This window comes from Coenobita brevimanus, chromosome 40 (assembly GCF_032717465.1).
Source record: "Coenobita brevimanus isolate Jiangsu-jjx chromosome 40, ASM3271746v2, whole genome shotgun sequence".
Lineage (NCBI taxonomy): Eukaryota > Metazoa > Arthropoda > Malacostraca > Decapoda > Coenobitidae > Coenobita > Coenobita brevimanus.
The window spans coordinates 8,906,288-8,932,195 of NC_136993.1; the positions used below are offsets into that span (position 1 = coordinate 8,906,288).

A 25,908-nucleotide genomic window follows, 5' to 3' on the forward strand; every position below is an offset into this window, starting at 1 on the left:
TTCTCACCTACCTTTCAGACTCCTGGTCATCCTCCTTTCCAGACTTTGGTGAAAGCTTTGCCATTGCACTTAACATCTCAAGGGCTTTCGATCGAGTTTGGCATAAATCTTTAATTTCTAAGCTGCCCTCTTACAGTACGGTTTCTATCCTTCTATCTGTGCCTTCATCTCTAACTTCCTCTGTGGTCGTTTTATAGCCGCTGTTGTAAACGGCCATCATTCTCCTCCGAGATCTATCAAGAGTGGTGTTCCTCAGGGCTCTGTCCTATCACCAACTCTCTTTCTCTAATTCATCAATGACCTTCTAAGCCGAACATCTAACCCTATCCACTCGAACACTCGAACGCTCATAACTCCACCCTTCACCTTTCCATTCTGTTTCCGCAACGTCCATTTCAGCAGTTACTTCAACAACAAGGGATGAGGCTATGGCACACCTAATGTCTGACTTGGCTCATATCTCTGACTGGGGTAAAAATAATCTTGTTTTTAATGCATCAAAGACTCAGCTCTCACACCTATCAACCCGACAAAATCTTCCACGGGAGTACCCACTAATGTTTAATCATATTCAAGCTTAATCCTGCATCATCCTTGAACATGCATGGGGTTTCATTCACTTGGGACTTGTCTTGGAAAGATCATATTACATCTCTTGTAAAATCTGCTTGCAAGAAATTGGGTGTACTAGGCAGACTCTGTTCCTTCTTTACCCCTGCACAATTGTTGACTTTATACATGGGCTTTATCCGCCCCTGTGTAGAGTACAACTCTCATGTGTGGGGAGGCTCCCCACATACAGCTCTTTTCAATAGGGTGGTGTCAAAGGCTTTTTGTCTCATTAACTCTCATCCTCTTACTGGCTCCCTTCAACCTCTGTCTCTTTGCCGCACTGTTGCATCTTTATCTCTTTTCTATCGCTACTTCAATGGTCACTGCTCCTCTAAACTGTCTGCATACATTCCTCCACCTCTACGACAGGCGCATAGCACATGTCAAGCACCAAATTCTCATCTCTTTTCTGTCCAACTCTCTAATGCAAGAGTTAACCGTTACTCCCAGTCCTTCATTCATGCAACAGGTCAACTCTGGAACTGTCTCCCTCTCTGTATTTCCTGCTCCCTATGATCTCCAGTCTTTCAAACGCAGTGTGTCCAGGCATCTCGAAATGAATGGATCTTGAATTTGGCTCTCTCTTGTATTTTGTTTTTCTCTTGGAGGGAACTCTTATTGCGGGCTGATGGCCTTTGGTTCCTTCTTCCAGGAAACCATTTACAATGCTGGGTGGTAACCATATAACCATATTTTGGCGCCTTGTGGTTTAGTGGGTAATTACGGAGCTTCAATCGGATTGAACCTGTGTCGGTTTATATCCAAGGGGTGGTTGGGGTTTATTGTTCATGTAATGCCACTGAGGGATGAGTGAGGCTGGTCACTCTCATCTTAAATGTCAGGACCACCTTGCCTAGCCCCTGGCTCCCACATTCCTCATGGGGCAATGTAGGATTGGATGATGAATGAATGAATGAAATATATATATATGTATATATATATATATATATATATATATATATATATATATATATATATATATATATATATATATATATATACAGAGAGAGAGAGAGAGAGAAGGTACAGTAGATAGATTTTGTGTGTGTGTGTTCTTACCTAATTGTTCTTACCTAATTGTATCTTTACAGGAATGAGTCAAGCTCGTACTGTCTGTCCCGTGTCTTAAACCATATTTATCGTACATATCCTTAAATTTGTGAATTGTTTTGGCACACACTATTTCATTCGGTAGTGCATTCCATTGGTCAATTGCTCTGTTTGGGAAACTGAATTTCCTTACGTCTTTATCACCTCTCTTCTTAAGCAGTTTTTTGCAGTGTCCTCTTGCTGATGCTTCTCCATGTGTTAAGTAATCATTTATGTCTATTTTCTCCTTCCCTGATATGCACTTATATAGCATTATCATGTCACCTCTTTTCCTGTAGTGTTGGTAGATTCAGTTTATTTAGTCTTTCTTTGTAGCTTAGGTCCCTTAAGCTTGGTATCCATCTTGTAGCGGCCCTTTGAACTTTTTCAATCTTGTCTATGTGCTTTTTGAGATGAGGACTCCAGACTACTGATGCATATTCCAGGGTTGGTCTAATGAATGATGTTGTTATCCTTCTTAGCATGTCTTCATTTATGTAAGTGAATGCTATTCTCATATTTGCAAGCAGTATATACATGTTCCGTACCTTCTCGCTGATGTGGTCAGCCGGAGATAGTCTGTTATTGATGATCACACATAGGTCTTTCTCTCTTTCTGATGTGTATAGGGTTTTAGTTCCTAACTTATAATCCCAATCAGGTCTTTTTCCACTTTTACCAAACTTGATTACATGACACTTGTCCACATTGAATTCCATTTGCCATGTACTACTCCATTCATGAAGTTTATTTAATTCTTCTTGTAGCTCTTTACAAGAGTCTGTGTTAGTAATTCTCCTTTGTATTTTTGCATCATCTGCAAACATATTCAGATAGCTCTCATTTCCAGTGTTACTGTTTATATCATTTATATACACTAAAAACATGATTGGTGCCAGCACTGAACCCTGTGGTACTCCACCAGTCACTTCTTTCCATGATGAGTAGTTTCCTCTTAGTACTGTTCTCATTTCTCTTTTTATGAGAAAGTCTTGCATCCAACAAAACAGTTTGCCTCGAATTCCTCCTTGATGGTACAGTTTCCATAAAAGTCTTTGGTGTGGTACTGTGTCAAAAGCTTTCTTGAAATCTAAATAGATACTGTCCACCCATCCTTCCCTTTCCTGTATTGTGTTTGTTACTCTGTCATAGTAGCTCAACAGATTAGTAAGACATGATTTTCCTTTTCTGAAACCAAACTGTCTTTCTGTTATCATACTGTGTTCTTCTAGATGGTTTACCCAAGCTTTTCTTATAAGCTTTTCTAATACCTTGCTTACAACACTGGTCAGTGATACTGGTCAGTAGTTGAGTGGATTTTGTCTATTTCCTTTCTTGAATAAGGGGACAATATTTGTTTTTTTCCAAATATCAGGTAGTTTACCTTGACTCAAGGATTTCTTGAAAATTAAAAATAATGGTTTACTTAACTCCTTTGCACATTCTCGTTGTACCCAACATGAAATTTCATCAGGACCACTTGCTTTTCCTCTGTCTAATCTACTTAACTCCTGCTATTTGTATATCTGGTAGTATGTGTGGACATGAATGTTCCACATAGTCCCTCTCAAAATTTTTTTCTTCTGTAAAAACTAATTGGAAATTCTTAGTGCTTCACAAATTTCCTTCTCTTGTGTATAAGTGATTCCCTCGTCCGTAATTGATTGTATTATATCTTTTACTTTGGTTTTCCTTCTGATATAGTTGTAAAACAGCTTTGGTTGATCACTACTTTTATTTATTATATCCTCCTCAAACTGTTTTTGGGCTTCCCTCCTTATTCTTGTATAATCGTTTCTTGCCTGTTTGTAATTATTATACGCCCTTTCACTCTTATGTCTTCTGTATCTATTCCACAACAAATCTCTTCTTTCTTTTGATTTTTTACATTCTGTATTGAACCATTTCTGTATTTTCTTATCTGCTTCTTTGTGCTGTGGGATGTACTTCTGGACTCCTATTTCATAAAATTCACAGAATTTTTTATATACAGCATTTAAATCTTGTCCTTTAAGCTCATTTTCCCATTCAAATTCTAAGAAATACTTCTTTAGGTCTTGATAATTTCCCTTTTTATAGTTTAGGCTCTTTTTGTAACTGTCATTGCTGTTTACTATGTCATATGCTATCCTGAAGTTATAATTTAGTACTGCATGATCGCTTTTGCCGAGTGGAGGGTGATATATTAAACTGTCAATAACATTTTCTTGCCTAGTAAATATTATATCTAGCACTGAAGGTGCATCAAGTCCTCTTTTTCTGGTGGTTTCCCTCACATGTTGCGTTAGGAAGAACTCTTGTACGAGATCCAGGAGCTTTTGGTCCCAACAGCTTTCTTGGCTAATTATATCTAGAGTATTCCAATTTATATTTGTATTGAAATCCCCAGTTAGTATAATTCTTTCTGATTTCTCTTCCATTTTAAGTAGTAATGATCATAAACTCTGAATTGTACTCTCTGCCAAGTCCTCATATTCATCTCTTTCCCATGTGTTTGATCTGGGTGGCATGTACAAATTGGCTACAATTACTTTACCTTCAGATGTGTTGATCTCTACTTCAATCAGTTCTACTTGTGATGGTATATCTGTTTTATTTCATTGACTTTTAGATTTTTCTTAGTTAATATTATAATTCCTCCTCCTTTTTTAAAAATTCTGTCTCTTCTCCATATATTGTATTCCTCTAAGTTTAGTATGTCATTGGATATCCTTGGTGTTAATTTTGTTTCAGTTAGGCATATTATTTGTGGTTCATTTTCTCTGACATAATCATTCGTCTCTAGTAATTTAGATACCATTCCACCCACATTTGAGTACATCAACTTTATCTTCTTGTTTATATACTCGTCATGACATGGTTCTACTACCTTCCTCCTTTTTATTCCATCCAGTTTGTGTACCACTTTCGTACCTGCAGTCCTATTAATTTGTAAAAAAAAACTTCTTCTTCTCCTCTTCCGATCTTCCCTCATTTTTTGTTTTTGCTTCCTCCCTTTTCTCTTTCAGTAGTGTGTGTGTGTGTGTGTGTGTGTGTGTGTGTGTGTGTGTGTGTGTGTGTGTGCAACGATCAGTTGTCTTCTCTGATTAACTGCCATCCTTATCACTAATGAGTGCCATCAAGATTCATCACCAAGATGACCCTCCTTCGGAGTCCTTCCCTCCCAAAGATGGGATGATGTTTGCTGGATACAGAAAACAAAGCAAGAATGTTGGATGACCATTAACAGCATGCCCAGTAAAGTGGAATTGTCACTCATTCACATATAATTCTCCTTCAAAATCCTGGAAAGGTCTCACATGTTTAACCTGCACATATCTTGTGTTTTATTTCTTTAAACAACTGTCCTATAGTGAATTAGTTGAGTATCTCGTTAAAAAGAAAAAGAAACAAGAAAAAGTTTCCAAACACCTGTAGTGTGCTCCGTCCACATTTAACCCAATCAACTGGATTCCTTGTTTGTTCCCTACCCACATAAATCTCTGAATCTCGGTTTCTCATACACTTATTTAATAGTAAGTGTGTTACTTTATTTTCTAGTTGCTGTTGGTGCGAGAAGCAGACGACCTTTTGAAAGCCCTGTGGAGTGGTGAGCTTTGTCGAGCCTATCTCTTTCTTCTCCACAACCCTCAACCTCTGCTGGCCTTCGGTGATAGCCACCTCAGAGCCTGGGACTACTATGGCAAGTAAGCGGAAAACTCAGTTTACAACTCCTAATATCCACTTTACTAATGTAATACTAAACGATTTACTGAAGGGTACATCTTCCATCTATTTATAATTAATACTCGCCAATAAACAGGCAGTATTTCTCAGCTTATGAAAAAGACATATACTATAAAATGCTATCTATCTATCTATAGCCCGACGCCCTAATCCCGCAAAGGGTGGTCGCAGACAAAACGCCTCCAAGTCGCTCTGTCACCCACCCTTTGACTACCCTCCCCCAACTCACCCCCCCTCCCTCATATACCTCTCAACTCCATCCCTTCATCTCATCCTCGGTCTACCCCTCCCTCTCCCTCCCTCCACCTCACCTGCATACACCCTCTTAGTCAGTCTTTCATTCTCCATTCGCTTCACATGTCCAAACCACCTCAGTGTATTTCTCCTAATCTTCTCAACCACATCCACATCCACCCCACAACGTTCCTTCACTTCTTCATTCGTCAACCTGTCCCTCCACGTCACTCTACATGCTCCTCTCAAGTAACTCATTTCCACTGCTCTCACTCTTGACTTGTTGCCCTCTTGCAAGGTCCACGCCTCGCTTCCATACGTCAGGGTAGGTATCACAATACTATCATGCAGTGACTTCTTAACTTCCATACTCACCTCCCTACTTCTCATCACTGCTTTCAGTGTACCAACAACCTTCCTTCCCTGCTGTACCCTTTCACGCACTTCATCCCCCAAAGTTCCATCCTTACTCATCACACTACCCAAGTACTTGAATGCACTTACATTCTCCATATCCTCACCATCCAACCTCACTGCACACTCTGTGACTTCATTCCTCTCAAACACCATAACTTTACTTTTGTTTACATTAACTTTCAGATTCCTCCTCCTACACACTGTCCCAAATTCATTCACCAAACCTTGCAACTCCCATTCATCTTCACTCAACAATACTGTATCATCAGCAAACAGCAACACCGGAAGCCTCCAAATCTCACCTTCATTCATGAAAGCCACCCCCACATCCACTGCCCTACTTTGCACCTCCTTTAAACAGCCATGGAAACATCACACAACCCTGTTTCAGTCCCACATTGAGATCAAAGAACTCACTCAGCTCACCATCCACTCGCACCGCAGCCCTAGCTCCCTTGTACATACTCGTCACAGTACTCAACAATTTCCCCTCAACTCCATATATTCTTAATACCTTCCACATACCTTGCCTATCTATTCTGTCATAGGCTTTCTCCAAGTCCATGAAGGCAGCATACACTTTCCTTCCCTTCTCTAGATACTTCTCCACTAAACATCTTAGAACTAATATCTGATCTACACACCCTTTTCCCTTCCTAAATCCCCCTTGTTCTTCTCCAACTAGCTCCTCTGTCATATGCCTAACCCTACCAATGAGTATTCTACCATATATTTTACCAGTCACACTAAGAAGGCAAATATCCCTATGGTTACCACATACTTCTCTCTCTCCTTTTCCTTTGTATAAAGGAACAATTATACCTGATTTCCAGTCCTCTGGAACCCTTCCCTCTTCCCAAGCCAATTTACACAACTTCCATATCCACTCCACAACAATCTCACCCCCATACCTAGGCATTTCACCACACACTCCATCAATTCCTGGGGCCTTTCCCAACTTAATCTTCTTCATCGCTTCCACTACTTCCGCCCTACTGATCTCTTCCTCCCTCCTCTCATCTCTTCTTCTCCCAGCCATTCCCCAACCACTTATACTCGCACTGCTCTTATTCTCTACATTCAACAAATCCTCAGAGTGCTCCTTCCATCTCCTCAATTTCTCTCTCTTCTCCACCAACAATCTATTAATCCTATCTTTCACTCCCCTACTATTTTCCCTTTGCTCAAGTTAAATAATTTTGTATGACGCTAGTGAGACTAAAACTGGAAAGGCATCATTACTCTGAAGGAGTTATAATCAGTCACCCAGTGTCCTCTCTAGTCATGATAATCCTGTGCTCCTGCAGGTATGTGGTTGTTGGGTTCAGCCTTGAAGAATTTGATGACTTTACTCAAACGAAGAAGGGGAGGAAAACTCAGCACATTGTGGGCATTGTGCAGGTGACGTATAAACATTCGTGAGAGAAATTAAAATTTAAAACATGAGAAATCTCAGTAATATATATATATATATATATATATATATATATATATATATATATATATATATATATATATATATATATATATATGTGTGTGTGTGTGTGTGTGTGTGTGTGTGTGTGTGTGTGTGTTTTCTTCGTATGTATGCTGACAGCCAAAGGGAAAAAGAGAACACAAGATAGCTCGCGCACTTTCGTGCACTCACATCAGGGGAAAACAAAGTAAGCAAGACTTAAAATACACAGAAAGTAGATGGAGGGAAATTTCGGTAGAAACCTCATGTGTCTGGTCACATACCAGTGTGACTAATAATCACGGTATTTGTTCATAATACATAAATCCTATTATAGTACGGTACCTAAAAGTACATCCAGCTGGATACGTATAATACTGTATAATTTGTGCATACCTTAAAATACTTTAAAATTATACATACAAACGCTTGCATCTATATAGAGCAGGAACCATGATTCTAATCTTTGAGTCGTTTCAGGAAATATTCCGAACCATAAAATATGATCACCATGCAGGTTCCTTGTGGCATTTACAGACGAGACAAATGAATCTATCTCAGTAAACTAGCGGTGCATTAGTTAGCAGGCCCAACTGGAAGAACCCAATATCGATACTCCGGTCGACCATACTGGTGGACTCTACTGGTTTGCCTTATTCCTGTTCATTTATCAATATTTGAGAGATGGATGTGAAACGAATACAGCAAGACAATTTCACACGGAAGACTGGGATTTAGCAAAGGCTATCGACCCTTTGGTAGTCAACAGGCACAAATAAAAGGCGTTATCATTCTTAAAAAAAAAAAAAAAAATACATTCACGACTCTCGTTACGGATAAGCCTTTCTGCTTGGGGTCTGAACAACAAGGTAAAGGTTATTTCTTTTTATCGCTTTCCTTACAAAAAGGTTTGATCCTTCAGTGGACCATGTGAGGATAAATAAAGAAACTGGCAGAGTACCTTCAATAATTTCGTAAATATAACATTCTTCGGAATTGTTAATAGTTCTATACAAAATCTGGTACCTCTAGGAATGTCCCTGCAAAGTTTCATTAAAATTCGGGCTCGCATCTAAGAGGAGTAGCTGAATAAACCCTAATGCAGACAGACAATCGTCCATTTTTATACAGATATTTATAGACAATTCAATATGTGCATTAGCTTCCCATTTGAGTATGTTTGTAAAGATCGGTATAATACAGCGTTTAGTATGAAACTTTAATTGCCTCTCAGAAAAAGTAAATCATATACTTTAGGGTTAATCCTTTCAGTACGATTATTTTTTTACATTCTTCTTCTTCTTAACATAATAATAATAATAATAGTGATGATGATGATGATGATGATAATAATGATTATTATTATCCACCTGTTATATGGGAGGAGACCATTATTTTAGTCGGTATTATAGTATTCCGGCCTCAAAGTCATGCGACGATTCGAGGAGAACTGGAGGCTGCAGAAGGAATCTGATGAGCCCATGTTATGTGTCCTGGCACGCGCCATTGCTGATAGAAAACAATTCCAAAGCGTTTACGTACAGTGGCGAAAGAGTCATATCAGTATAACGAGTGAACGAGATAAGGTGGTCATGTCTACTGGAGATTTCAACGGGACCTCCGAAAAGTTTATTTCGTTTTATCTAAAAAAAAATTCCAAAACTCCCCAGTTGGGTCAAGGTCATTGTAAGAAACAGTAGATAGAGACTAGTGACTGTTCACACGACAGTTACAGAGTACTAGTTGTTATCATCGTCGTCATCATCATCATCATCACCATCATCATCAACATTAGCATTATTATTATTATTATTATTATTATTATTATTATCCATCCACCCATCCATCATCCAATCCCACGTTGCCCCATAAGGAGCGTAGGAGCCAGGGGCTAGGTAAGTTGGTCCTGACATTTAAGATGAGAGTGACCAGCCTCACTCATCCCTGCGTGGCATTACGTGAGCAATCAACCCCAACCAGCCCTTGGATATAAACCTTCACCGGCTCAATCCGACTGAAGCGTCGTAATTACCTACTAAACAACCAGGCGCCAAAATTTGGTTATATGGTTACCACCCCGCGTAGTAAATGGTTTTCTGGTGTACACTTGGCTTGTCACTCAGTGTACAGTGAAGTCACCCACAGGCGGAAAGAAGAGGAAAGAATGAAGGAAAGAAAGACGGAAGAGGGAGTGTAAAGTCACCCGTAGGCAGAAGGAGGAGGAAGGAATGAAGGAGAGACAAGAGGATGGAAGGAAACAAGGACGGAGGAGAGGAAAGGGCAGACACCCGAGAGCAGCACTACATTGAGTGAGTGGGTTATTATTATTATTATTAGTGGTAGTAGTAGTAGTAGTAGTAGTAGTAGTAGTAGTAGTAGTAGTAGTAGTAGTAGTAGTAGTAGTCGTCGTCGTCGTAGTAGTAGTAGTAGTTGTAGTATTATCATCATCATCATCATCATCATCATCATTATTGTTATTATTATTGTTATTACTATTATTACTATTATTATTATTATTATTATTATTATCATTAGTAGTAGTAGTAGTAGTAGCAGTACTAGTAGTAGTAGTAGTAGTAGCAGTAGTAGTAGTAGTAGTAGTAGTACTTGATCAACAATCTTAATGGCAAAGATAAAAAAAGTATAAGAGCGATCGCTTGGTAGCAGTGTGATTAAGCACGAATGACAAGCGCAGTGTTCGACGTCAAGTTATGCACCGCATCTTTCAAACCATTACGCTCAGTGACCTAGTTTCTTCTATCTCTTGGGTTCTAATTCTCGTCCGTCAATGAAGCTCCCTAAGACCTCTTCCTTTGCAATTTATTTTGGATATGGGTGGTTAATATCCTTTTGTACGTCGTTTATGCATAATATGCCGAAAATGAAAGGATGTTTGTAACAGACAAGAGGACAGTAAGGAGTAACAAAGAAAATAAGTCGTTTAGGAAAAGGTGTTAGGGACCTTCTTCAACAGAGGAGAATACGAGTCTTGATGATCTTCTTTAGGTAAGGAAAGACTTTTCACTAGAAAAAAAAAAAAATACGAGAGGCCTTGCCAAAGTAAAATATTGTCTGATTGCAGAAAAGAGGAATTATGAAGGAAGTACTTGTGATGAAAGTCTAGTAATTTAAGTGGCTTCGGATTTCTTAACACCTATTATTTAGTTATTTATTTTGCACAGTATACCTCAAACTTTTTTGTAAGTGACACAAACTCTGTTGATATCGAAGTGATGTAATTAACACATAGGACAATGGTACTGTGTGACAAGACAAACAGGTGTATCGTGCGTTTGAGGGCTGTTATATCTCAGGGACTTGGCGTTTAAAAGCCTATGCCCAGAATCGGATCGGATGCAAAATAATAATAATAATAATAATACGAACAACAAAATCATGATAATATAATAATAATTATAATAATAATAATAATAATAATAATAATAATAATACTATAATAAAAATAATAATAATAATAATAATAATAATAACTGAATACAAAACATTAAGGAAGAGTTACGATGAAATCTTTGCACCTTGAGTGTGTTCTGCATTAATGAAATGTAACTATTCCTGCAGTCTGGGTCAGGTGGTGAGTGGCGCATGTACATGAACAAACTATACTCGCAGCAGCGGGTGGCGTTCTTGTCTACCTGGCGACGTTCACACTTCACACGAACGCCAAACATCTTCCCAGACAAAATCTCGGACCTTCAAGGGGCCACGCTCAATGTAAGATTGTAGTTGGTAGAACAGTAGCAGCTGTAGCTCAAGGTTCGTTTGAAATGTGAACCCGGTTAATGCAGGCTGAAGCTCCCCCAGTAGTACAAACTCCTACTTTCACTTGACAGAGAAGGAGTTAAAGGACATTAATTTTCTTTTAATAGGTAGCAGACCTGCCAACCAATATCGGTACCACTGCTTAAAGGTGTCTCTCTCACACACGAAAAGAGTGTAGAAGATGCTGTTGTTATTTCACCCCAGTCTGTCTGAACGAACAGACCTCTAGACCACAGGCAAACGACTGCTTCTGTGAGGCCGTCCTATGGTACAGTACAATACATACACCATCCAGGGAACCTGCAGATCCTTGTCATCGACAGCGCATTACGAGGGTCAAACTCGAGTGCTTCCACGACGAGTTGCAGGGTATTATGAGCAGACTTGGCTACCGGGTGGACACCACAGCTTCTCCATTCAGGGTGCAAACCTCCACAGAGGCTCTCAATTTCTCTTTCTCTGAAATCTCCATTCTAGATAATGTCAATATTCACCACCACCTTTGGCTCTCCTCTCCTTTCATTGATTCACCTGCTGAACAACCCTACATCTTTCCCATCCTTATGACCTGGATCAGCTTGTACAGTATCATACCCATAATCCCTATCTGACTAAAAGAAAGTTTCAACTTACCTGTCCTCTTCCTTACAACTAGTCCTTCTGCTTATGCTGTTAATCTTTTCTCTCTCTTGGGCTCCTCCTATCAGATCTTTGTCACCTGAACCCCTCCTATTGCTCTAGTAAGGCCTGTGGACCCTCCCAAGAAGAGGTGTCTATGGCACTTGGGAGCTGCTGATTGGGAGGCCCTCGGGAAGTACTGCTTTGAATTTTCATGGAATGATTGTTGCTTCCATGGCCGAGAACCATCACAGTGTGCTGCGCGCATTACGGAGGTTATTCTCTTGGTCATGGAAACATACATTCTTTTATCCTGTGACTAATGAAAGAAAAAAAAAATGTTTATTCAAGCTTGTTCTAATGCTCTCCACAGCAAGGAAGGGTTACAAAAGGTACTGAAGCCAACCCACCCCTGAATCTCATGTTGCTGCCCAGAATCCTGCTAAATCTGTTCTTTGCTCTTCAAAAAATAATTTCGTTCATACATAATGCTCTGAACTCTTCAACTCAAATTCCTCCCACTCGTACTGGCTCCTTGCGAAAAACCTTTCGAACAACTTTATCTCACCATCCTTCCCTCCTCCTTTCCACCCAGATGGCTCTATAGCTGTTTCTTCTACTGAAAATGCAGAACTCTCTGCACAGACTTTCTCATCCAGTTCCACCTTAGACGATTTCTGCGCTGTTCCTCGACCACTTCCCACCTCTGACATCCTCATATTAAAATTTCTTCAACTGATTTATTTTCTGCCGTTACTGGCCTCAATACTAACAAGGCAATTGGGCCTAATGGGGTCCCTCCTGTTGTCATTAAGAACTGTGCTTCTGCATTATTCCCTGCCTGTGGAAACTCCTTCACGCTTGTCTCTCAACTTGTACCTTTCCTTCTTGCTTCAAGTTTGCTCTTATTCAGCCTGTCCCAAAGAAGGAAGAGCATTCCCAGCCCTCTGACTATCGCCTAATTGCTTTATCCTGTATTTCAAAAGTTTTTGAATAAAAAAAAGCACCTTTTCTATCATAACCTTCTCTCCAATTGTCAGTATGAATTCCTCTAGGGACACTCCACTGGCGATCTTCTCACCTACCTTTAGAATCCTGGTCATCCCCCTTTCTTGTCTTTGGCGAAAGCTTTGCCATTGCACTTGACATCTCAAAGGCTTTCGATCGAGCCTGGTATAAATCTTTAATAACTGCTCTCTTACGGTTTCTATACTTTTATCTGTGCTGTCATCTCTAGCGTCCTTTCTCGTTGTACTACACCTGCTGTTCTAGACTGCCACCATTCTTCTCGTAGAGATATCAATAATGATGTTCCTCAGGATTCTGTTTTACCACCAACTCTCTTCCTTTTATTCATCAATGATCTTCAAAGCTGTACATCTAACCCTATCCACTCATATGCTGAAGACTCCAACCTTGACTTTAAGCAGCATCAATCTCAGCATTTACTTGAACAAACAACGGATGAGGCTATGGCTCACCTAATGTCTGTCTTGGCTTATATCTCTGATTGGGGTAAAAGCAATCTTGTTTTTAATGCTTAAGAAACTCAGTTCTTACATCTTTCAAGCCGACAAAGTCTTTCTCAACGGTGTCCTCTAATTTTTAACAATATCCAACTCAGTCCTGCATCATCTTTCAACATACAGGGGGTTTCATTCTCTCGAGAATTATCTTGGAGAGATCATTATTTCCTCTCTTGGAAAATCTGTTTCCAAGAGATTAGGTATGCTAAACCAACCCAGCCCCTTCTTTACCCCTGTACAGTTGCTGGCATTATACACAGGTTTTATTTACCCCTGTACAGATGCTGACTTTATACACAGATTTATTTACCCCTGTACAGTTGCTAACTTAATACACAGGTTTTATTTACTCCTGTGTAGAGTACAACTATCATATGCGAGGAGGCTCCTCACATGCAGCTCTTATTAAAGTGGAGTCAAAATCTTTCTCTCTCATCAACTTTCCTCCTCTTACTGGCTTCCTTCAGCCTCTGTCTCTTCACTGCACTGTTTCTTCTTTATCTCTTTTCTATCGCTGCTTCAGTAGTCACTGCTTCTCTGAACTGTCTGCTTGCATCCCTCACCATTGTTGAGGGAACACATCGCCCATCTAGCAACAAACTCTTCCTAATTCTGTCAAACTCTCTAATGCAAGAGTGAACTGTTACTCCCAGTTCTTCATGTATGTAACAGGTAAGCTCTGGATCTGTCTTCCTCTGCCCATATTTCCTACTGCCTATGACCTTAAGTCTTTCAAACACAGTATGTCCAGGCATCTTGAATTTGGCTCTGTTATCTTTTTTTTTTTTTTCTTGGAATAATCTTACGGGATTCTGGCCATTGACTCCTTTTTCCTCGCATTAAAAAAATCATGCTGTAGCAATGCACAGCAGTAGTGAAGAGGTATTAATAACATAGTAGTGCTATTATTAGGGAGGGGCAGGAAACAGCAAAAATAGCAAGTCAAACTCACTGCTAAGAAAAAAAGATTTGCTAATTTCAAGTTATTATTCATATTCCCCATGTGATTTTGTGTGTATGAAAACAAATGTAGTCAACTGACCCATGCACACGCGAGTTATGATAGGTTAAAAACTTGAAAAAATGCGCAATTTTGTGAATCTTCTCAGTTTCTTAGTGCAATTTGAGAAACTACGTATTTACAGTCTATAAGAAACCCAAAATATGACTCACTAACACCGGGGATAGTGCGGATACTAGCAGTGTTGTAAAGTAACGAAGTAAAAATACATGAGTACTGTATTTAAGTAACTTTTTTCGGTATTTACTTTTTAAAAAGTACTCAACATTTTCAGTACTTTCACTCTTACGTAAGTATTGTTTTCTATTACTTTTACTTCGCAGCAATTGAAAAATATAGAAGTCATTACTCGTTACATCTCAAAGTCAGGAATCGATTTTCAGCCTATTACAGGACGTAGAACAACGCACAGTCGGAAGCTGACCAATCACAAGCGCTTATTCATGTTTGGACCAATCACATGCGTCCTTTCATATTGCCCAAGCGATACAGCCACGCTTTCGTCCCTTCAGCCTTCAGTTGTTTACATTGTTGCTGTAGCCACTAGTGATGGGCAAACCGAGTACTTTCTGCAAACCGAGTAATTCGGTATTGATTACTCTTCAAAACCGAGTAAATCGAGTACTGAATGATTCCTTTCCACTCAGGTGGAAAACAGAAATGAGAAAAGTGTAGGGATAGCTGGACGGAGGGGGGTGGATGGCAATCTGATAAGCAGGAGGCCAGGGGAGCCAAAGGGTTGCCAAAGATGAGGGTATTTCAAATTTATTAATACATAACATTCATTTCGACCAAGAATGTAATGCCTTTAATCAGGAAAATAAATCTTGCAGTGATAAGCAAAGTCACTTTATTAAAACTACTCTGTGATGAAAATTTACTCTTTAATCAAAATTCTCATCAAAATATTGTAAATATATATAGAACGGAACTTAGTTTTCTGAAGCTGAATAAAGTCTTAAAATGCAGAAAATTCAAGCTCATGATATTTTAAGAAGTCATTACTCGTTACATCTCAAAGTCAGGAATCGATTTTCAGCCTATTACAGGACGTAGAACAACGCACAGTCGGATATCTGGCTATCTGCCATTAAATCACTTCCATTCCTACATCAAGAAAGAAAAAATGTAAAAGGATAAACGATTATGATGCCACTTCAAAAAAACAATAAAACATTTTACTTCACTTGAATATTCAGACCACGTTACATATTACTATGTAAGATTAATGGTTGTTTAAAAAAAAAAAAAAAAAAAAAAAACACCTAGACACCCAGGCCGAGGCAGAATAATATAGATCTAGGTGGGAAAACATAGGAGTGGCATCACTGAGGGCGATGAGAGCTTGAACGGGAATGTGTCGCGTACGGTACGGGTACAGGTCATTGCGTAACCCGCTATCAATTCTGTAATTCCCAACACTTATCAAGTATTCATAAAATATAAGGTGAACATAGAAGATTTCAGAAAACAAAAGAAAAATTATTTAACATTATTGTAACATTAGTGAATTCTTTGAAAGTCTATTTTGCATCTTTTTTTTTTCTTATTAAATCGATCAAGTAATTGAACTGCAAGAACCGAGTAAACCGAGTAGTACTCACTCAAACCCAAGAACCGAGTAAACCGAGTACTACTCGGACCTAAACTCTCATCCCTAGTAGCCACCATAACACCATGACTTCCACAACCAGTGGAAGAGACAGTGGTGATTCCCACCCTTGGCCATACTTGGTATCTTTGTTGAAATACAAGAAGACTGTGGAAAATTCAGAGAAGCTGCAGTGTTTGCTGTGTGCATCCAAAATCATCGAGGTGACTGCATATAGCAATTCCCCTTCAAATTTGAGGAAACTCGTGGAGGTGAGTACCCATGCTTTTAAACTTACTGTAGATGTAGTCTATTTATAGTGATTATAGTTACAATAATGAATACAGTAAGACATCGTTTTAAGTCTGCTCACTCAGTTATTATTGGATAGCCGTAATTTTGAGAAACAGTTGCTGATCAAACATAATTAAAATAAATGTCAATAAATATGTTCAGTTCCTTTGTGTCTTTTATTTTTACCAAATAATTAAGAAGTTTGTGATTTGTATATCTACTCCCTTGTTGGAGATATGTAAGAAGGCATGGATGAGTGAAACTGTGCCTGCAGAGTGGAAAAATGTTGTGACTGTACGCCTGTACAGAAATAAAGGTGAGCGAAGTGAGTGCAAGAATTATCGTGGCATAAGTTTATTGAGTGTGGTAGGGAAGGTATCTGGAAGAATTATTATAAAGTGAGAGAGACAGGGTGGATAGACAAGGATTGTGGAAAGTATTATGAATATATGGAGTAGATGGGAAGTTGTTGAATGCTGTGAAGAGTATGTATGATGGTGCTAAGGATGCAGTGCATGTGGATGGTGAACTGAGTAAATTTTTCTCTTTGAAGGTTGGGCTGAAACAGGGATGTGTAATGTCTCCATGGTTGTTCAATCTGTACATGGATGTAGTAATAAAAGAGGTACAAGGTAGGGTAGTGGATGTTGGAGTGGCCCTGATGAGAGAGGGTAGTGTTTGGAAACTCCCTGTACTGTTGTTTGCAGAAGATACTGTGTTGTTAAGTGAAGACGAAGGGGAGCTGCAAGGCTTGGTGGATGAGTTTGGGGGAGTGTGTAAGAAACGGAATCTAAAGGTGAATGTAGGGAAGAGTAAAGTGATGGTCTTTGAGAGAGGTGAAGTCAGTGAATGTACAGCGAGGCTGGATGGTGAGGAATTGGAAAATGTGAGTACGCTTAAGTACTTGGGTAGTGTGATGAGTAAGGATAGAGGTTTGGAGGGTGAAGTGCTTGAAAGGGTACAGCAGGGAAGAAAGGTTGCGTGTTACTTGAAAGCAGTGATAAGAAACAGGGAAGTGAGCATGGAAGTGAAAAAGTTACTACATGACAGTATTGTGATACCAACTCTAACGTATGGAAGTGAAGCTTGGATGTTGTTGGAAGGGCACAAGTCAAGAGTGAGAGCAGTGGAAATGAGTTATTTAAGAGGAACCTTTGGAGTCACATGGAGAGACAGGCTGACAAATGACGATATAAAGGAGCAGTGTGGTGTGGATATGGATGTGATAGGAAGCGTTAGGAGGAATACACTGAGGTGGTTTGGCCATGTGGAGAGGATGGAGGGTGAAAGACTGATGAAGAAAGTGTATGTGAGTGAGGTGGAAGGGGGGAGAGGGAGGGGGAGGCCAAGGATGAGATGTAGGGATGGGGTGGAGAGGTATATGAGAGAGGGGTGTGTGAGTTGGGAGCAGGGCAGTGAAATGGCGGGGGACAGGGCGACGTGGAGGCGATTTGTTTGTGGCCATCCCGAAGATTGAGGCGTCTGGCAATAGATAGATAGATAGAGAGAGATATCAGAAGTCCTAGTGCGTGATGAACAGGGTGGCTTTAGGAGGTGCAGAGGATGTGTGGATCAACTATTTGCAGTGAGACAGCTAGCAGACGAGGCTTATGAGAAGGACGAGATTTTTATGCCATTCATGGATCTGGAAAAAGCATACGACAAAGTGGACAGAGAAGGACTGTAGAAAATCTTGCGCATGTATGGTGTAGATGGTAAGCTGCTAGGTCCCGTCAAGAGTTTTTATGATGATAGTGAAGCATGTGTAAGGGTTAATGGGAATCTAACTGAATGGTTCTCGCTCAGTGTGGGCGTGCGACAAGGTTGTGTGATGTCCCCATGGTTGTTCAATATATATATGGATGGGATGATGTGAAAAGTAAAAAGATGAGAAGCATAATGGAGAGAGGGATGGTGTTGGTAATGAATGGTGATGGATGGAATATCATAAATTTGTTGTATGCTGATGATGCAGTATTGCTTGCAAGTACCGAACAAGAACTTGGTAGGCTAGTGTAGAGTGTTGCTGATGTCTATATGCGTTGTGCCTTGACAGTGAATGTAGAAAAGAGTAAAGTAATGGTTACTGAGAGAGATAGTGACTCCCAGTGTGATGTTCAAATGAATGGAGAGAGACTGGAATTGGTGTGAAAGTTCCACTACCTGGATACAGTGATACAGTAGAAAAGGGAGGAAAATGTGCAAAAGAAGTTGAAAGTACGGTGACACAAGGAAGAAAAGTTGCTGGTGCAATGAAGGCATTGATAAGAAATAAAGGCTTGAGTGTTGCAGCTGCATGAGGCTTACATGAAGAGTGTTAGTGCCAACTTTAACATATGGGTGTGAGACTATGGTGTGGCATGACAATGAAAAACCAAGAGTAATAGCAGTGGAGATGGGACTGCTGAGGAATGTATGTAGAGTACGGAGGGTGGATAGGATACGAAATAATGTGCTTCGTGAAAGATATAGAGTGAGGAAGTCGGTGGACATCAGAATCGAAGAGAGTGTACTGAGATGGTATGGGCATGTGGAGAGAATGGATAACAATAGAGTGGTGAAAAAGGTATAACTGAGAGAATTTGAAGGAGGGAGGAGGCGAGGCAGGCCAAGAAGAAGGTGGAGAGATATGGTGGAGGAGTGTGTGGAAGTCGGTGAGGCTAAGGAACTGACAAGAGATCGAGCTGGCTGGATGAATGTTGTGAGGAGAAGTGCATGGTCAGGGATTTGGCACCCCTTTTTAATGTGGCAGTGTCCTGATTGACTCAATCGGATACGTTTATGTGAAGCTACAGAATGTGGTGAATGTTTTTGGTGTATCCGATAGAGCCAGGATTCCGGGGCTTGAATGATGAGTGAATGGAAGCGTGGCCCATTGGACTGGGCAAAATTGGGGTGTCTGGACATTCCTACTCCTCACCCCGCCCTAGGGTGAGAAAGGAGGTCCGGATGATGATGATGATATAATCTCTGAGACGATAGACAATTTAATAGTTGGTTTTTACTTTCACTACTTGAGTACTTTATGAACAAGGTACTTTTTTACTTATACTTGAGTACATTTACCTTTGAGTACTTCCACTTGTACCTGAGTAATATTTTTTCAGTGAAACAATACTTTTACTTAAGTGTCAAAGCAGGATACTTTTTACAACTCTGGTTTCTAGGCGCTTTGAACAGAAAGCAAACATGCCATCAAGCACGCAGCTGAGTTTACCTTAAATACAAAGTCAGGAGTGCCATTTTTGTAGGTATACACATGAGCAGTTTTCTTTCCAAGTCACACACAGCTTCATATGTTTAGTGTCGAGAGTTATATTCTTCACTGAAGATATAAGATATATATATATATATATATATATATATATATATATATATATATAATGATCCTCATTTCCCATCCTAGGGCACGGTAAAGAGTAGCAATGTCCGGACAGTCTACTGTAAGTTTGCCCAATCCGATGGACCATGCTGCCATTCATGCATCATTGATTGATTGATTGATTGTAGTAGAAACTGGCGGCGCAACTGCTAAGGTCATATGCCGCTGGACAACAAGCTTCATGCATCATTGAAGCCCCCAGAATCCTGGCTGTATCTTATACGCCAAAAAATTCACCACATTGTGCAGCTTCACATAAATGTATCCGATAGAGGTAATCTGGGTGCTGTCACGTTATAAAGGGGTGCCAAATCCCTGATCAAGCACTTCTCACAACATTCATCCAGCCATCTCGATCTCTTGCCAGTCCCCTAGCCTCGCCAACTTCCATACCTCTCTTCCTCACACATTCATCCAGCTATCTTTCCACCTTCTCCTTGGCCTGCCTCGCCTCCTTCTTCAAATTTGCTCAGATATACCTTTTTCACCACTCTGTTGTTATCCATTCTCTCCACATGATCATATCATCTCAGTACACGCTCTTCGATTCTGATGTCCACAGTAGGGTAAAAATTGCCGTAGGAGTGATGGCCTTGACCTCTTGACCTTTAGGGTACACACACCCTTTGCATACCAATGAGCTTGAAGGTGTTTGCTGCATACTAATGGCCTTGCAGGTGTTAGGGTACAGAGATGTCATTGACCTTTAGGGTACAGAGAGGGACACAGAGTTTTAATCTGAGGTTAAAGGTGTGAAAGGGGTTTTCCTGTGTCCCAGAGGTCACTGACCATTGCGTACCCAACTGACCCTTGCTTAGTCAATGACCTTGAAGGTCATAGGGTACAGGGAGGTCATGGACTTTCAGGTTACAAAGAAAACATTGGTAGGCATTGAGGTTGAAGGTGTTAGAATGGACGTAGACGTCATTGACATTTGCATACCCAATGACCTTGACATGACCTTTGCCTAGTCCATGACCTTGAAGGTCATAGGATTCAGGGTCATTGCCCTTTAGGGAACAGAGAGGACATTGGTAGGCAATGAGGTTTAAGGTGTTAGAATGGACATAGAGGTCATTGACCTTTGCATACCCAATGATCTTGAAAGGGTGCATAGTGACCTTGAAGGTGGGTCAGGGCTTGAGGCTGACCCTTGCCCCTGTATAATGTAGGGTAAGCTAAGTGAGTGTACCCACATCCGGAACGCATCCCCCTCCCCTACTCCCCCCAGGTATTGCATCATGTTTGGTAATCCAGGTTGAAACATGATATTTTGTGTTTGTACAGTACACATTGGTCCCCCAAGGTATTGCAACACCTTGGTAAATACAGGTTGAAACATGTTATATCCTGTTTATACACATTCCAGTGAGAATGAAGGTATTGCATCCCATTTGGTAAACTGAGGTTCGTTTTGTAGAGAGATGGTGTTTTATTTGTATGTTAACCGTGGATTCTCTTAATGAACTTAGAGCATGTTTATCCTATTGGTAAAAAAAAAAAAAAAAAAAATCAGGTGTCTACTCTTATCAGTCTTGTAATTGATTGCATAGTAGTTGCAGCCGAGCTGTTGGTAATAGAGTAAATTTGTGAGAGATAACCTCAGTTCACTTGTAGTTGGTGACAGGAAAAGATAAAGATGGGTACTGGGGTTTGATTGTAGTTTATTTCTTCGGAGGGAGTCTCTCAAAATTTTATACTAAGTATATCTCACAAGATCATATTGAGGTGAGAGTGGTTTTGTGCTTGCTAACTCTCTCACAGCGCACCGTCTCTCTCTCTCTCTTTCTCTCTAGACCCCCCTACTTGCTCTCTCCTCTCCAGTCGCCTAAATCCTTCTGTCTTTTCTTTCTTTCCGTATATAAGAACTTCCCTCACGTGGGCTTGACTGTCGTCGAATGTTCTAGAAACGTGTGTGTACTTACCTTACCTAATTGTATCTTTACAGGAATGAGTCAAGCTCGTACTGTTCCGTGTCTTAAACCATATTTATCGTAAATATCATTAAATTTGTGAATTGTTTTGGCACACACTAATTCATTCGGTAGTGCATTCCATTGATCAATTGCTCTGTTTGGGAAACTGAATTTCCTTACGTCTTTATCACCTCTCTTCTTATGCATTTTTTTGCAGTGTCCTCTTGCTGATGCTTCTCCATATGTTAAGGAATCATTTATGTCTATTTTCTCCTTCCCTGATATGCACTTATATAGCATTATCATGTCATCTCTTTTCCTTCTCTCATGTAGTGTTGGTAGATTCAGTTTATTTAGTCTTTCTTCGTAGCTTAGGTCCCTTAAGCTTGGTATCCATCTTGTAGCGGCCCTTTGAACTTTTTCAATCTTGTCTATGTGCTTTTTGAGATGAGGACTCCAGACTACTGATGCATATTCCAGGGTTGTTCTAACGAATGATGTTATTATCCTTCTTAGCATGTCTTCATTTATGTATGTGAATGCTATTCTCATATTTGCAAGCAGTGTATACATGTTCCGTACCTTCTCACTGATGTGGTCAGCCGGAGATAGTCTGTTATTGATAATCACACCTAGGTCTTTCTCTCTTTCTGATGTGTATAGGGTTTTATTTCCTAACTAATAATCCCAATCAGGTCTTTTTCCACTTTTACCAAACTTGATTACATGACACTGGTCCACATTTGCCATGTACTACTCCATTCATGAAGTTTATTTAATTCTTCTTGTTGCTCTTTACAAGAGTCTGTGTTAGTAATTCTCCTATGTATTTTTGCATCATCTGCAAACATATTCAGATAGCTCTCATTTCCAGTGTTACTGTTTATATCATTCATATACACTAAAAACATGATTGGTGCCAGCACTGAACCCTGTGGTACTCCACTAGTCACTTCTTTCCATGATGAGTAGTTTCCTCTTAGTACTGTTCTCATTTCTCTTCTTATGAGAAAGTCTTGCATCCAACAAAACAGTTTGCCTCGAATTCCTCCTTGATGGTACAGTTTCCATAAAAGTGTGTGTGTGTGTGTGTGTGTGTATGGTAACATCAGGCATCACAAGGCGGTGTATATGGCATATTGTGCTGTGTGTGACATAGCTGCTGAAAGGGAGTGCGAATGTCACTTCCTCTGGCCCCTGGGTTTTACTCTAACCTAACCTCTAGACTACATATGTATTATATATTGTATTAAGGTATTTTAAGTGACATCGCTCGGTCACGCCCTGCTGGCAAACCTATGATGGCATGTAAGACAGGCATAATATTCATGACAATATTGTACATATACAATAATATTGTAGAAACATAACACACTGTAGTAATACATTGTATATATAAGGGAGTAAATACATTGTAGTAAAACTGAATGCAGAATAACATACTAATACAGTGGCACAAATGTGCATGTACAAGAGACACACTCTTAATGGCAGAACCATGCCAAGAATATGGTAGGAGTCATTATTATATTTGTAATGTGATTTGTATCTATGACATATATATGAGATATAATAATAATGTGTTATGAATTGGCTAGGTATATATTGGTTAATCTGCCACGTCCCATTGACATATGGATACGTCACCACGTTTTGTCATGGTGACACCTGATGACGGATCCGTATGTTTTGCAATTGTGAGGACAATCATTTGCATATTTTTCAAGTTTCACGGGTGATTTTTGGTAGGCATATGTTGGAGACCTTCCTCTACCTCTCATCAGGCAGGGATACCTCCTGGCCCCGCTTTACCCACCTCCCCTCCCGCATGCCACTTTCTCAGTAACTCATCTGTTAGCAGTGACCTGGCTAGTAATGACATGTCGCACCACGGTTTCTCCAATGACAAAATTCAAGGCGAAAGTTATTCCCGAGGTGGAGGACAAAGGAAGAAACAAGCCAAAGGAAGAAACAAGCAGAAGTGATAAGGCGGTAACATCGTAAAGGAAGGTGATTTATGTTGATACGTTTCATGAGTGAAACAACACTTATATCGCCTATATTATTGTTTGAAAACCAATATACTCTTGTAGTACATAAAAATTCGTACCAAAATATTAAACATCTAACTTTTTATGAGTGGTTTGGAATAGTTACTCCTCCCATAGAAAACGTTTTTTCAGGAGCACGGCCCACAGAAGACGGTACCAGGTATTCAGAGGAACACCTGTATAATGCAATTATAAGCTCAGATGAGTACTTTTATGGGCATTTTCCAATGTTTCGCATAAAAAGTGGAGGTTTTAGCTGAAAAAAAAGAAAAATGAAAATCTACTGGGATTGGGGAGGGGGGTCAATGGTGAAAAATCGGTCGGGACGCAGCAGATTTACAATAATTCATGATTAGACTAATAATTTGTTACCCCATAATGTTCTTCTTATATAAAAATTATAATTATAAAATAATAATAATAATAATAATTATTATTATTATTATTATTATATAATTTACACTATTTACATATTCACATTTCACTCAGGCAGTCTCACTTGAATGTTCACTCTTCCTCTGTAAATACTGACTCCAAGTTTGCAATTCTTGCTTGCATTCTGTGCATTGCCAACAACACTATGGCAAATACAATGGAGAAGATTATAAAGACAGTTGGTGCTGGGCTATACACATAATATGGGTTGAACATATACTCAATTCTTCCCAGGCTTTTATTGTTTCATTGATTAGTTGCATAGATTCAAACTTAGGTGAACTCAACTTAACCCACCCCATACTGACTTATTTATTACAAAACCCATCCCCAAAACCTGACAAATTTTCGTCTTTTTTGGGGGGAGGGCTCAAACCTCCACTTTTGGTGAGAAACAATTGAAAATCACCAAGAAAGTGCTCACCTGAAGTTAAGAATGGTCTTGACAGGTGACCCTCTGAACACCTGATCTAGTGTGTTTTCTGTAGCTGTGCTGCTACTGTCGCATTTTCTATGGTAGGTATGGTAGGATAACTATTGGGAACCACTCAAAATGCATACATATTTATTAATTTGGTATAAAATTTACATGTAATACAAGAATATATTGGTTTCACACAAAAATATAAGCGATATAAGCATTGTTTCATTCACAAATATATGAAAATTGCCGAATTCTTGCACAATTGACTCATTATGACTGTTGTTTTAATTGCATTCTATTTCTTAACTTACATTATACTTTTCCACTAACATTATACCAGTTTCCACCACAGGCCTTACTATTATAGTGAGTGTCATATTATTGCCTATTTAGCCTACAGGCCCTACTATTGTAGTAAGCCTAGTATTATCTCAAGCACACACAGTATCAGTAATGTACTAAATGTACTAAGGTGTGGTAGAGGAAGGTGTCCCGTGTATACATTGCAAAAATCACACGCAAAATTTGAAAAGTGTGCAAACGACAGACCTTGCAATAGCAAAACGTTCGTCGTACATTGTGGGGACTGAACGTAAAAAAACGTTGCAACATGCATTGTATGTTGTGGGTACAGGGCAGGTTAATACTTGTGCTCATGTTTAAATCCATCTCAGGTATTGGTTAGAAATATTTGTGTGTTTGACTGAGGATGGCACAGTGACTGCTGCTGGCTAAAGTGGACAAGGATGGTGTAAGTACAGCACAGTAGTCAGATGCTATTGATAATCCTAATGCTGATGTATGAGATGGTGGTATATCTGAACAAATTATGAAAACTGATGTGTTATGAGTAAAGCACAAGAATTGTGAATGTGCGATGCGTTGATGATGTGTAAGTTTATCTGGAGCCAATGTGAAATTGCAATGATGATGAATGTCATGACTTCTTTTGATAGCCACCTCACAAGAGATTGTTCCAGTAGGCTGAAACGTGAAAATGTATGCAGGAAAAAGGTGAACAGCAAGTAAGGATGTATGGCATTTTCGTTCAATCATAGATTCCCCAGCGAAAGGGACAGTGTCCTGTCTCTTGGAGACCATGATGAGTTCGGTGTCTGTGTTGATGTTGATGATGACCAAAGTGTCATTATTCTTGGAAGGAAAGGGGTATATATGATAGACTGTGAACAGATCGTCTGTTATGAATTGTACTTGACCTGTTACTGATGTTGGTGTTAGAGCTGCTACATATGGATAATATAACATGAGAATCCTAACCTAGAACAAAGGCTTCAAGCTATGTTTATGTATGCCTTGACTGATTATCTGACATAGA

The 25,908-nt window shown here is 39.7% G+C and overlaps 1 protein-coding gene across 1 annotated transcript in view; it reads left to right on the top strand.

Moving 5' to 3' along the window:
* The window catches only part of LOC145397280 (putative glutamate receptor), a 286,711-nt gene that overhangs the window by 14,804 nt on the left and 245,999 nt on the right, over window positions 1–25,908 (top strand). Inside the window, exons 2-4 of the mRNA XM_080270477.1 lie at window positions 5,242–5,387; window positions 7,386–7,479; window positions 11,114–11,266. Of these exons, the coding sequence (XP_080126603.1) occupies window positions 5,242–5,387; window positions 7,386–7,479; window positions 11,114–11,266 (393 nt within the window). The remainder of the gene's footprint in view (window positions 1–5,241; window positions 5,388–7,385; window positions 7,480–11,113; window positions 11,267–25,908) is intronic.